The sequence below is a fragment of the Salvelinus namaycush genome, chromosome 3 (assembly GCF_016432855.1).
Source record: "Salvelinus namaycush isolate Seneca chromosome 3, SaNama_1.0, whole genome shotgun sequence".
Taxonomy (NCBI): Eukaryota; Metazoa; Chordata; class Actinopteri; order Salmoniformes; family Salmonidae; genus Salvelinus; species Salvelinus namaycush.
In genome coordinates, this window is record NC_052309.1 from 68,879,991 (window position 1) to 68,895,069 (window position 15,079).

Below are 15,079 nucleotides of genomic sequence, written 5' to 3' on the forward strand. Positions count from 1 at the left end.
TTTATTCCATTTACAGTGCCCTACTTTTGACCCGGGCCCATAGGGATCACTATATCCACTATAATTGAGAATTTCAATAAGCATTTTTCTACGGCTGGCCATGCTTTCCACCTGGCTACCCCTACCCCGGTAAACAGCTCTGCACCCCCCACAGCAACTTTCCCAAGCCTCCCCCATTTATCCTTCACCCAAATCCAGATAGTTGATGTTCTGAAAGAGCTGCAAAATCTGGACCCCTACAAATCAGCCGGGCTAGACAATCTGGACCCTCTCTTTTTATAATTATCCACCGAAATTGTTGCAACCCCTATTACTAGCCTGTTCAACCTCTCTTTCGTATTGTCTGAGATCCCCAAAGGTTGGAAAGCTGCTGCGGTCATCCCCCTCTACAAAGGAGGAGACACTAGACCCAAACTGCTACAGACCTATATCTATCCTACCCTGCCTTTCTAAGGCCTTCGAAAGCCAAGTTAACAAACAGATCACTGACCAATTCGAATCCCACCGTACCTTTTCTGCTATGCAATCTGGTTTCCCAGCTGGTCATGGGTGTACCTCAGCCACGCACAAGGTCCTAAACGATATCATAACCGTCATCGATAAGAGACAATACTGTGCAGCTGTATTCATCAACCTGGCCAAGGCTTTCGACTCTGTCAATCACCACATTCTTATTGGCAGACTCAACAGCCTTGGTTTTTCAAATGATTGCCTCGCCTGGTTCACCTACTACTTCTCCGATAGAGTTCAGTATGTCAAATCGGAAGGCCTGTTGTCCGGACCTCTGGCAGTCTCTATGGGGGTGCCACAGGGTTCAATCCTCAGGACGACTCTTTTCTCTGTATACATCAATGATGTCGCTCTTGCTCCTGGTGATTCTCTGATCCACCTCTACGCAGACGACACCATACTGTATACTTCTGGCCCTTCTTTGGACACTGGGTTAACTAACCTCCAGACGAGCTTCAATGCCGTACAACTCTCCTTCAGTGGCCTCCAACTGCTCTTAAATGCAAGTAAAACTAAATGCATGCTCTTCAACCGATCCCTGCCCAAACCTGCCCGCCCATCCAGCATCACTACTTTGTACGGTTCTGACGTAGAATATGTGGACAACTACAAATACCTAGGTGTCTGGTTAGACTGTAAACTCTCCTTCCAGACTCACATTAAGCATCTCCAATCCAAAATTAAATCTAGAATCGGCTTCCTATTTTGCAACAAAGCATCCTTCACTCATGCTGCCAAACATACCATCGTAAAACTGACTATACTACCGATCCTTGACTTCGGCTATGTCATTTACAAAATATCCTCCAACACTCTACTCAGCAAATTGGATGCAGTCTATCACAGTGCCATCCTTTTTGTCACCAAAGCCCCATATACTACCCACCACTGCGACCTGTATGCTCTCGTTGGCTGGCCCTCGCTTCATATTTGTTGCCAAACCCACTGGCTCCAGGCGATCTATAAGTCTTTGCTAGGTAAAGCGCCGTCTTAACTCAGGTCACTGGTCACCGTAGCAGCACCCAGCCATAGCACGCACTCCAGCAGGTATATTTCACTGGTCACCCCCAAAGCCAATTCCTCCTTCGGCCGTCTTTCCTTCCAGTTCTCTGCTGCCAATGACTGGAACGAATTGCAAAAATCACTGAAGCTGGAGACTCATATCTCCCTCACTAACTTTAAGCACCAGCTGTCAGAGCAGCTCACAGATCACTGCACCTGTACATAGCCCATCTGTAAATAGCCCATCCAACTACCTCATCCCCATACTGTTATTTATTTTATTTATTTTGCTCCTTTGCGCCCCAGTATCTCTACTTGCACACTCATCTTCTGCACATCTATCACTCCAGTGTTTAATTAGTATATTGTAATTATCTCGCCACTATGGCCTATTTATTGCCTTACCTACCTTATCCTACCTCATTTGCACACACTGTATATAGACTTTTTCTATTGTATTATTGACTGTATGTTTTTTTATTCCATGTGTAACCCTGTGTTGTTGTTTGTGTCGCACTGCTTTGCTTTATCTTGGCCAGGTCGCAGTTGTAAATGAGAACTTTTCTCAACTGGCCTACCTGGTTAAATAAAGGTGAAATATATATTTTTTAACTATATAGGGAATAGGCTGCCATTTGGGATGCAACCTTAGATTATTACATGGGTTTCCAAAGCACACATTTGTAGCTCTTGTTCATTCAGTTGTCATTCCCAGCCACCAATAACCAGCAGACGTTTTGGACGTCCAGTATCCACTGGGTTTCTCAATTGATGCTGAGTAATTATTGCCAGTTTTTACATTAAAAGAAGGGTGTGTTTCTTTTTCCATTGACAAGTGTGAGTGAGGGAGAGGTTTGTGAAGCTGGGGTGTGTCAAAGGCTGTGTCGCAATGCATTGCTGTGATAGGGTGGTACCTGGCTGTGAGAAATCTGTTACAGGTCGGTACATGCACATGCACAGATGCAGAACCCACATCTTTCACAGACCTCCAGTGATACCAGCAACAATGTTAAATTTCTTCTCCCTCATCATGTCAGAGCACAAAACACAGTACTACGGAATGTGCTATGAGTATTGTAGAGCTGGCTGTATGGATAGCATTTGTTACAACAGTCTCATTGGCACAAATCCCTTTTTTATTTAAAATATCTTCTCCCATAGTATTTGATGTAATAGAACTGGCAGCAGCCAGCATAACACCAATAAACACAGGAAAAGTCAAAACTATTACATTGGTATGCAGTATTTCCTGTTCTTCGCTCTTTTCCCGGCTGCTCTCGTTCAAAAGTATGCCTAATTTTCTGTGTTCCGTGCCACACCTGTGTTTGTGCACGAACACGCAAAAGTGTAATCGGAGTAGGCGTGACTTCAGCCAATTCCACCTCTCCTCCACCAGTCTGGGGAAACACAAATCTACTCTACTCTGCCTGACACAACTGGAGTTTTCTGAACTTAGAAGGTGAATATCCTTACATTGTCTTCATCATAATTCACATCTTCTGCCTGCTACAATATTTAGCGGTTTGTTTGCTACCTTGCCTAGACTTTTAGAAACATGCATCTGCCTGCAAACCGTTCTGACGTTCGAGTTTGAAAGGGAAGTTTAAAGAGATTTTTAATTCATGTTATTTTGATTGTGTTGGCAAAGCTACTCTCATGGGAGAAATATTATGTCTTCAGCTGTCATTATCTTTACACTCCAGACGTACTCTGTTTCCACACATCTAAATATCACTAGACAGCTTTTTCCCCTCTAACTCGCTCAGACCAGCCAAGATGCCAGAGAACGCAGAGGCCGTCTCAGCCACTCTAACCACCAACAGGAACTGTACTATAGAGCTCACCAATGTCACCACCGGTTACTGTCTCATCAACCCCAAGTATGTTGGCATTCAATACTCTAATCTCCTTACATTACATACAGTATACCACTATGGAAATGAAATTACTTAACCAAATAACAAACCAGCTGACCATCCCCAGATTGTTATTTGTCTGTTACTTTTCGGTGGAATTTCTCAGAGTAAATATATTTTATGGCAGGCTTCTCTTGGATGGGTGGTTTTCATGTGTAACGTGGCTTTGAGTACATCCACCTATCCATCACGAAGTGACACAATGTGGCTCATTGCACACTGCACGCTGGCTCACTCTGTGTTGCTTACGAATCCATAGCAGCACTCACACTCCATCCATCAGCACAGAGTGGCTGGACAGGAAGAAAGGAAGAGTGAAATGACTAAAAGTAGAGGGACAGTGATCGTAGAAGTTAAAAAGTATATTTTCACACAACTTTAAGTCCAGTTGTAAGGTTTCGCATTTTATCAGCAACATGAATGTTCAGATAATGAATTAGAACTTTAATGACACCCCATTCCCATTTCTACCCCCCCAGGGTGTATATGTCCAGTGGTTACTGCTACCACCCACCCCAGCCCACCGTCCGCACCCCCAAGACAGAGGTGTGCTCCTTCACCAAGGATGACGACACAGCCACGGGCGCCGTGGGGGTCCTGACCTACGACCTTTTCCACATGCAGAGCCGCGTGTGCTCAGAACGCATGGCCATCATGTTCTCCGTGCCCTACGACTACAACTTCTACAAGAACTGGCTAGGGGTGGGCGTCTTCGACGTGGCACGCGCCTGCGACAAGCAACTGTACAACCACATGTACAAGGAGAAGGACTTTAGCAAGTTTGTCCGATCAGAGGCCAATGGGTCAGGGGTGGAGTACAAGGCCCAACACGTAGACCTGAGGGCCACCATGTCCAATGTTGGGAAGTCCATCATTAAGGTGGAGCTCTATGATAAAATGGGGCAAAAATAAGGGTAGACAAGCTGGTAGCTGAGCCATTTTTCCAACTCACAGCAGGGAACAAGTTTATATTCATACATAATCATGTACTAAATATAATAATGAACGAATCAACCAACTTAAGTGGTTAATGTTATCCAATTAATAAATCTTTATCAACTGGAAGATATTACTGTCTAATTGTTCACAATATTTGATTCTGTGTCTTTCTCTGCACCTGTACATGTTTGTTTTAATAAAACGTTTAACAATGAATTGGTGTAAGATGTTTTAGTGATAACCTTTAACATGTACTTACACACCCGATCTATTGAACACTTTCATGTATCATTAATATTTACCATTAAGAATAAATGGTTATACATTGAATTCAATTTCCTAGAACTGTCAGTTTTCAATGAATCATAAAGAAACTTTATACTAGCCATAATACAATAATCTAATGTGATTCAGTGACTATTGGCTCAGAATTGATCATTATCCTTGTAACGGTGGTTCTCCTCCTCTTCAACCGAAGAGGAGGAGTAGTGATTGAACCAAGGCGCAGCGGGTTGTGAATACATAATTTAATAAAGACACGACAAAACAATGAAGACAGAAAACGACCTAGACTTGAATAAACTACAAAATAACAAAACCGAAATGTATAGACAGACCTGAACAATACGAACTTACAAATAACGCGAAGAACGCACGAACAGGGAAAAATAGACTACACACAATGACGATGAACAAACATACCGAACAGTCCCGTATGGTGCGACAAACACTGACACAGGAGACAACCACCCACAACGAACACTGTGAAACAACCTACCTAAATATGACTCTCAATTAGAGGAACGCCAAACACCTGCCTCTAATTAAGAGCCATACCAGGCAACCCTTAAACCAACATAGAAACAGAAAACATAGAATGCCCACCCAAACTCACGTCCTGACCAACTAACACATACAACAAACTAACAGAAATAGGTCAGGAACGTGACAATCCTGTCAGGGTTCATATGGTTCTTGGTCTCTTGCCTTGTCCAACTTCCTGTAGAACTGCACCATATAAGAGATGACCGTAGCTTCAGGGGTGCATGTATTACTTGTTCAGCTTTTTCAGTGCCTCTGTTGCACAATGCCATTGCAACGAATCACTCAATTCCTCCAAGTCAGTCAAGCATCCAGTCACACATAATCTATCATGAGAAACGGAGTATACTGCAGAGTGACTGCTCCCTGCTTACATAATGGGCCTTTATCCACCAAAAACCATCTATTGTTCTGGTCTGCCAGCTCCAACCCAGATTAGGGTGTGGTACGGACTCGTTCCCACCGAGCTAGACAACATAATGTTGTTGGGGGGGGGGGGGGGGGGAGAACACGCTGAGCAAAGTTTTTTACAGGTAAGATATTACTCATTTTATGTTTACTGGTAAGATATTACTCATTTTACTTTTACAGGTAAGATATTACTCATTTTACTTTTACAGGTAAGATATTACTCATTTTACTTTTACAGATAAGATATTACTCCTATTACTTTTACAGGTAAGATATTACTCCTATTACTTTTACAAGTAAGATATTACTCCTATAACTTTTACAGGTAAGATATTACTCCTATTACTTTTACAGGTAAGATATTATTCCTATTACTTTTACAAGTAAGATATTACTCCTATATCTTTTACAGGTAAGATATTACTCCTATAACTTTTACAGGTAAGATATTACTCATTTTACTTTTACAGGTAAGATATTACTCATTTTACTTTTACAGATAAGATATTACTCCTATTACTTTTACAGGTAAGATATTACTCCTATTACTTTTACAAGTAAGATATTACTCCTATAACTTTTACAGGTAAGATATTACTCCTATTACTTTTACAGGTAAAATATTACTAATTTTACTTTTACATATAAGATATTACTCCTATTACTTTTACAGGTAAGATATTACTCCTATTACTTTTACAAGTAAGATATTACTCCTATAACTTTTACAGGTAAGATATTACTAATTTTACTTTTACAGGTAAAATATTACTCCTATAACTTTTACAGGTAAGATATTACTCCTATTACTTTTACAGGTAAGATATTACTCCTTTTCATGACCACTATGAGTATTACTGGAATAAGTAGAACTAGAGGTTATATAGGAATTGTAAGGGTGACAGTATTCCACCTACATTTGATCCCTTCCCATGATCATTTTTAACACAAATCGTATTTCCATTTGGTTCTCCCCCAGGAACCATTGATATGATGACAATTTAGAGATTCATTACTGGGCATATGTGAATCTATTAGTACAGTTTACATGAGACATCCGTTTGATTTGTGTCCGTTTCCCTGCAAATGAAAGTGGAAATGATTTTCTCTAGGTTTCCCCTCTCTAAACTGCTTATTGCACCGTTACTTAGTAATGTAATTAAAGAGCCAGGTTTCCTAATGAGCCGAGCAGAGTGAGCAGCCATCTTGTTATTGTTGAGAACTGCTTTGAAATATTCCTTATTACACACAAGTTCTCAGGCTTTTCTTACATCTCCCATTCTAAACTGGCTGTTTAAAACCTGTGCGTGTCGTGTGTCATCAGGCAAACGGCCAACAGAGGAGAAGAAATTGCTTTTGAAATGTGAAAAGTTCTCTACTGTATTTGATTCTGAGAAAAACCTTGCGACACTGAGCAGGGCATGTTGTACCGAAGAGTGAAGGTTTTCAGAGGGACACTTACAGTAACTGTAAGCTACAGTACGTTTTTGGATGGAATTGGATCAGATATGAATGCAGATCCTCTTGGCATTCCAGGGGGTCAACCACACATGTATTTCTGCACAGCAGTCTAACTGAAAGGCTTAACCCTGCTAGTCTCTGTATTATAGAACTAAAGAGGTACATATCAGAACCACTCCAAAATGGCAGAGTCAGCCGAGGCCGTGGTAGCTAACCTGAGCAGCAGGAGGAATGTCACAATTGAGATCACCAATCTGACAAACAACTACTGTCTCATCAACCCAAAGTGAGTACACACTTTACCAAACTATTGTTATTGTCACACTGTACATTCAAGGAAATGTTGAAAGTGTAACGTTGTGTGTGTGTCCTCACTAGGGTATTCCTGGAGAGTGGGGATACCTACCACCCTCCCCAGCCCACAGTGCGCCCCCTAAAGACCGAAGTCTGCACGTTCAGCAAATCAAGCGCCAAGGCAACGGGCAGCTATGGCGTTCTGACCTATGACCTCTTTGAGAAGTCCCGGAACGACTACATCGAGACGGTGGCCCTCATGTTCGGTGTGCCCTGGGACTACAACATCTACAAAAACTGGTTCGCTGTGGGCATCTTCAACAAGGGCCGAGCCTGTGATGAGTCACTGTATAAAGAGATGTACTATGAAAAGACCCAGAAAGGTTTCATAAGAGAAGAAGCCAATGGCTCAGGGATCAGCTATGAAGGGAACTACCTGGACATCAAGGTCACCATGTCCCCCATGGGCAGGGCCATCATGAAGGTGGAGGTATGGGACAAGCTGTTCACTCCCAGCCAGCAGGCCCACTAAGGGGAACCTCCAGCCTCCACCCTCTCCACCAGCACTACAGTATACCTCTGCTGTGTTGTACCTCTGTAACCAATCCATCCACCAATAGATATTACTATTCTGCCGTACTGCTACTGTTTGTATGTTTTGTTGCTGACATGTCTGAATTTCACGACATTACCTTCCAGTAAATCTGCTTAAGATCACAGTTTAGTTTGTTTATGATTCCAGGCAGAAGTGATATCTGCTCTTTTCTGTAGAAGTCACTGTTCATCTCTCAGTAGCATCCTCTTTCAACTGGCATCTTCTCTAGAAATGTAAATCAAACAATGACTCACCAGAGGACGAGGGTGCATAGCTTACTTAACAACACATGGCCAGGAGCTGTCTCTCTCTGTATCTACTTATGGCAATAATAGTCTTTGGAATAAATGTTGTTGTTTTGCTAAAGCTATTTGTGTATGATGAGTTTCTCTCTATTGATTGAGCCTGGAAATATTATGTAACACTGCCCCTGAAGGAAAATTATTCTGGCCTTTAATGGATAGCTAATACTGATATGAAGTCTTCAACTTCTGAATAACATTATGCATTGCATACCATGCAGGTTATGTGCAGTGGTGGAAAAAGTACTCAATTGTCATACTTGAGTAAAAGTAAAGATACCTTAATAGAAAATGACTCAAGTAAAAGTGAAAGTCATCCAGTAAAATACTAGAGTAAAAGTATTAAAGTGTTCGGTTTTAAATATACTTAAGTATCAAAAGTACATGGAATTGCAAAAATATACGTAAGAATCAAAAGTGAAAGTATAAATAATTTCAAATTCCTTATTTTAAGCAAATCAGATGGCACAATTTTCTTGTATATTTATTGATGGACAGCCAGGGGCACACTCCAACACTCAGACATAATTTACAAACAAAGCATTTGTGTTTAGTGAGTCCGCCAGATCAGAGGCAGTAGGGATGACCATGGATGTTCTCTTAATAAGTGTGTGAATTGGACCATTTGTGACCCGGTTCAGGAAACTAGGCGTATGTCACAAGTCACGACTTCACAGGAGAGACGTTTGAACTTTTTTTAAATCAAAATGCGTTTTTTGGCAGAAATGCCTTCTTGAACATGCGAACTTTTATGTGCCTTAATAACAAACTTGTACGCCGTCTGTAAATACCAATAAAATTGTTAAATTACGAGCCTTGTTGGTTAAGCCACAGAAATTTTTCAATGTCTAAATGTAACGAGTACTTTTTGGTGTCAGGTAAAATGTATGGAGTAAAAAGTACATTCTTTTCTTTAAAAATGTAGTGAAGTAAAAGTAAAAGTTGCCAAAAATATAAATAGTAAAGTAAAGTACAGATACCCAAAAAAACGACATAAGTAGTACTTTAAATCATTTTTTACTTTACACCACTGGTTATGTGCCGTATGTAAGGCCATATTACATTTTTCATCAAATCATTTTATCACATTTTTTTTTATACTTCAAGGGGTCTTAAAATTCTGTATCAAATAGGCAATTATCCTTGGTGTGACCTTCTTAAAACAATTCCATATACTGTAGCTTAGTAGGATCCCCCCTGCCCCGGGCTTAAACAGGGCTTAGTCTGTAGAGGGTACCTGTGATCAGCTAAACTATAGTGTATCTGTAGCAAGATTTGTCAATGGCCATGCCTGGCACACCCTATTCCACCACAATATGTTTTCCTAAAATGTTTCAAGGCATAATGCACAGTTTGCATTATAGTAACCCTTGAGAAGCACAACCATGTCAATATTAAACCTCTATTGAAAGCAAATGTAGCATTTCAAAGGCTCTTCAGAGGAACAGTAGGCCTGCCGACTGCTTCGAGGGCCTGACGGAGGAGATGACAGCCAGTGAATAGGAAGTCTCTTCCCCCTAACAGCTATCATTCACTAAATACCAAAACAGAGAAGAAGCCATTATCACTTCTACTTACAGTCTAATTCTAATTCTCTAGCCCTATAGGCTGAGGCATGGGTATTTCTTGAAATGCTATCAGACTATCAACAATACTGCACCAGTCCCACAATGGGAGTGACTTACACACATGGAGTACACACTTATTATGCTAATAGTACTGCTACGATTGGAGGGATGCAATCATTAACCTTGTGAAAATGAGGGTACTGCTAGGAGAGAACGCTGCAGAAGCTCTTCAATCACATCCCAGCCAGATGTTATTGTGTTTCTAACAGCAAATCCACTTACAATTCCAACTCTGCAATTCTAACTCTGTTTCCCCCCGCGCGGTAGATTCATTCTGCTTTAGCTGCGTTAACTGGTTACCGCCACAAAGAGGTCCTGATCAAAGGTTTCTCTTCCCGCTGTAGCATTTACATAATATAGAAGCATAAACTAGCTCTATTTAGGCTCAATCTCAGAAGCGTTGTTGAGTGGTGCATTGAAACAGCGACAGGCACAGCCGCCTATAACAGATGGGGCCACTCGGCAGTGCTAAGCAGGGCTTTTTGTCTGTTACATCTTTGAAAGAGGATAAACTCCCTCACTCCTTTCACATTCTCCCTCTTTCAATCTCCCACATGTATTCACTCATACACCTGCATATACTTACGCATGCTTTCATGTATTGTGTTGTGTGTGATTGTGTTTTGTGTGGGTGCGTGCGTGCGTGTGTGCATAGACTCATACAATAGTAAGCTTGGCATTTAGTATATTTCCTCAAAAACAGCCAAAGCACAACAACCTACACATAAGCCAGTATCACAGCAGTCGTTTGGTAGTCAGCTTAAGTCCCTGCTGATTTCCTGTACTTTTACTCTTTGATTTGAAGAGAAGCAGTTGATTAGAGCTGAACATTCTCCTGTGTCTGGTGTTAAACATAATACTGGCAAGATAACAATGCACCTTCATCTGCTAAAACATTCCGTGGTCTGAACTAACGTTACCAATTTATTGTGTTATCCCAGTGCTCTGCATTACTGTGAAGTGCTGAGAGCCATCTTTATCTGCTTTCAAAGACTGCCACCTAGAGGCTGTCCAAGGTAAGGACTCACACTGCTCTACTGTACAACAGAACGTTAGGGAGCATTTATATAACTAATACTGGGCACAATATATAGAGGTACATCTAACTTGATAGTTAGCTGCCATTGAACAAAAACGAAGAGAAAAGAGGAGGAGAAAGTTTTGAAAAATCCCAAATGTCAGCACAATGAACCAAAATCTCATGATAACAGATTTCAAAGGACACAATATCCTCAAGACAGCCTTCATCAGAGAGGAGGAGGACTGATGTCGTACTGAGAGTCAAGGGGTTAGAGTTGAGAGGTCAGCTCACCCAATGTCTCCTCCCTTCAGCAGCCTGCGGTCTTGATGTCCAGCCGGGCCTGGTACTCCTGGGAGCTGCGCTCTGTGTCTGCCCTGATCTGGGTCAGCGGCTCTCCAGACCTGTCACTGACGCCTGTAGGCTGATCATCATAGCTCCGTAGCAAGCTTCCATCTCCGCAAGGTTCCCCTCCATAGAGCCTTCTACAAGGGCAGGGCCATAGACACACAGTGAGAACTGAGCTGAACTCTGATTCTTCATTCCTTTTTGGTTAAGTCTGACTTGAACACTTTTTTTCTGGAGGTCATTTTGCATTTTATTTTCCAAATAGATGTATGTTCAATCCCTACAGCAGACAAGTGAGGGGCAAGACTTGTGCTGTCTTTAGCTGAAGTGATCCTTGGCACTGTAAAAATCGTTTGTGGCTTGTTTTGAAACTCTTTAGGCCTATTTGTTCTGAGTAACATGATGCATGTTGTAATAGCAAATCATAGGGTCCATACTGAGAGTCTTATAATGTGATAGGTAAATGAGAAACTAAAGTGCTTCTATCCAAGATGTTCTAAGTCTTCCGTGCTGGGTGTGCCACCTTACTATGGAACTCTACATCGGTTGGGTTTGGAATGCCACTTTACTGCAGCCCCAGTTCCAGGTCTCTGGCGGTGGACTGGCCGCTCTTCAGCTCTACACTGGTGGTCTGCAGGACCTCGGTACTGGAGCTCTTCAGCTCTACACTGGTGGTCTGTAGGACCTCGGTACTGGAGCTCTTCAGCTCTACACTGGTGGTCTGCAGGACCTCAGTACTGGAGCTCTCCAGCTCTACACTGGTGGTCTGCAGGACCTCAGTACTGGAGCTCTCCAGCTCTACACTGGTGGTCTGCAGAGCTCTTCAGCTCTACACTGGTGGTCTGCAGGACCTCGGTACTGGAGCTCTTCAGCTCTACACTGGGGGTCTACAGGACCTCGGTACTGGAGCTATTCAGCTCTACACTGGTGGTCTGCAGGACCTCGGTACTGGAGCTCTTCAGCTCTACACTGGTGGTCTGCAGGACCTCAGTACTGGAGCTCTTCAGCTCTACACTGGTGGTCTGCAGGACCTCAGTACTGGAGCTCACCTCCTGCTGCACCACTTCAGCCTGAGGGAACCAACACACACAGGTCAAAATCATTAACTTATGAATAAACATTTCATCAATATAAGACATATATAAAATATATGATATGAAAACATAATAATAAAAATGATCAATACTGTTATTTCTTGAATAGAAATAATAATCTTGAAATGTTATGTATTCAGGTCCCTGTAGTCATACACTATGGTTGCGTCCCAAATGCACCCTATTCCCTACATAGTGCACTACATTTTACCAGAGCTCTATGGGCCCTGGTCAAAAGTAGTGCATCCTACAGGAAAAGGGTCCCCTTGCCTTGTTCTTGAACCAGGCCCCGGTTTCTCTATGGGTCTTTGACACCAAGCCCTGGTACTGCTCTCTGATCTCAGTGATGACAGTGGTCCTGGGCCGGGGCCGCGTCCACCTCCACCTGCACTTGACCACTCATCGGGGCACAGAACCACATGGTCTTCTAGGAAACAACAACAACATCAACAACAACATTACAGTAGTATCAGCATAGGAATTGGCAAGACAGCACAGGCAGATCTGGGACCAGGCTACCCTACAGTACTAAGAGATCTACCTTCGTATGGTTCTTCTTGAGGTAAACCACCTCCTCCTTCAAGTCCTCCAGCTGCATCTCCAGGTCGCTCCTGACCAGGGACATCTCCCCCAGCATCCTCTTCAGCCCCCGATGTCAGCCTCCACAGACTTGCGCAGGCCAAACTCACTCTCAAACCTTGTGGTTGACACTTAGTTTGGACTCCAGTTGATCAAATTATAATATAAATATATCTATGATATCTGACATTTCAGCAATTGTAATGCTATGGAATAATGTTGTTTAATTCATTCCTGAAATATTCAGATCAATCTTGAGTAAAAAAGGGTAACTAATTGCTAATAGCTTATATGTTAGACTCACTGGATTCTGAAGCCAGTTTGGTGTTATCCACCGGTAGGGCCAATTCAGCCACCACAGTGCTGGTTGCCAAGAACTTCACACAGAGAAAAGTATCAGGTTTCAGGTTAGATTATCTCACGCCACTGGAGATACCTTTCAATTTCATCATGAAGTAGTTTGGCATGACGCCAATGTTATTTTGCATATGTCACAATATGTGATGAATGCATCAGCGCTCAGTAAATGCAGAAACGAACTGCAGATACTCTAGTTAATCCTGTGCATTGTAAAAGTCTTGGCTGGCGGCTGCTGTAACCTGGGAGTTTAATGAATAAAGGCAACCAGCACTCACAAATTATATTAATGCCATGTACAGTAACACAACAAAATCAATCAGTATTTGTGAGTTTTCTCCATCTTAATTCATGCATGTTTTGGCCATCATAGTAAACCTACAAGGAACATACCTTGGGGTGGAACTCGTCGATGGGTGCTGATGTCCCTGGTGTCGACCGTGACGTGGCTGAGCCCCCGCTCCCTGAACTGCGGCTCCGGCTTGGTGTTGGCCTCGTCCAGGGTGGCAACCCTCTCCAGGTACGTACCCAGGCGCTCCTCTGTCTCCTCCAGCCCCACCATCCATGGAGAAGCCACAGAAGATCATCCCTCCACCACCTCAAGAGCCAAAGCCCCCACCCATGGAGCTGAATCGGCCCCCACCAGCAGAGGAGGAGGCTGTAGTGGAGGAGATGCCAATCCCCTTACCCCTGGTCCCTGTGTACACACTTCCAGACCTCCCAGAAATCATGGACATGCCCATATCAGAGCATGAGGAGTTGAAGTTCCCCATGGAGGCTCCTGAGCATAGCCCGACTCCAATGAGAAGCTGCTACCGCGAATGGAGACTGTGGCCATGATGACTTCAGAGAGCGCTAGAAGCATGGTCTCTGGTGGGAGATGCACTGCAAGCGGGGTGCAGTTGTGGTCTCTCTGTGAAACACTGTTATTAATGGGCATGTGGAATGTGCTGACTGGAGTCTGCCTTGAGCCATCTCTGTATTTTCATGTTCACGATCACAGGGTCTCTCTCTCTCTCTTTCTCTCACACACACACACACACACACACACACACACACACACACACACACACACACACACACACACACACACACACACACACACACACACACACACACACACACACACACACACACACACACACTCTCTCTCTCTCTCTCTCTCTCTCTATCAGACATACACTCTGACCCTGCTGGGAGTATCTTTGTTTTTCCAGAGTCCATGTTAAAGGGCTATGAAATAAAAACAAATCTGTTTCCCTTTGGTTGCTATGTGTTCTGCTAACTTGTCATATTTGGGATGAGTAACATCTCTCTCTCTCTCTCTGCCTTTCCTCTGTCCTCCCTTATTGCAAGGCCAATACACTACATTTCACAATTACTAAATAGTGGCTTGTGTAGGCTATTTACTGAATTACATTTAAACATTGACACACGATCTGCATGTAACTAAGCAAAAAGGTTATATTCCCATAGCCCTTTAAAAACTATCGGCCTATATCGAATCTTCCATTCCTCTCAAAATTTTTAGAAAAAGCTGTTGCGCAGCAACTCACTGCCTTCCTGAAGACAAACAATGTATACGAAATGCTTCAGTCTGGTTTTAGACCCCATCATAGCACTGAGACTGCACTTGTGAAGGTGGTAAATTACCTTTTAATGGCGTCAGACTCAGGCTCTGCATCTGTCCTCGTGCTACTAGACCTTAGTGCTGCCTTTGATACCATCGATCACCACATTCTTTTGGAGAGATTGGAAACCCAAATTGGTCTACACGGACAAGTTCTGGCCTGGTTTAGATCT

General features: G+C 42.8%; 2 protein-coding genes across 2 annotated transcripts; both read left to right on the forward strand.

Annotated features, from left to right (window-relative positions):
• Positions 1 to 3,288: 3,288 nt before the first annotated feature.
• On the forward strand, positions 3,289 to 4,412 carry LOC120044537 (bryoporin-like). The gene is made up of 2 exons (XM_038989194.1): positions 3,289 to 3,392; positions 3,908 to 4,412. Exons 1-2 carry the CDS (start codon positions 3,289 to 3,291, stop codon positions 4,338 to 4,340), a joined length of 537 nt encoding a protein of 178 aa, XP_038845122.1. The 3' UTR covers positions 4,341 to 4,412.
• A 2,831-nt stretch (positions 4,413 to 7,243) lies between these two features.
• On the forward strand, positions 7,244 to 7,887 carry LOC120044004 (DELTA-stichotoxin-Hcr4a-like). Its single transcript, XM_038988596.1, has 2 exons — positions 7,244 to 7,347; positions 7,440 to 7,887. The coding sequence occupies exons 1-2, from the start codon at positions 7,244 to 7,246 to the stop codon at positions 7,885 to 7,887; spliced, it is 552 nt and encodes a 183-aa protein (XP_038844524.1).
• Positions 7,888 to 15,079: the final 7,192 nt, after the last annotated feature.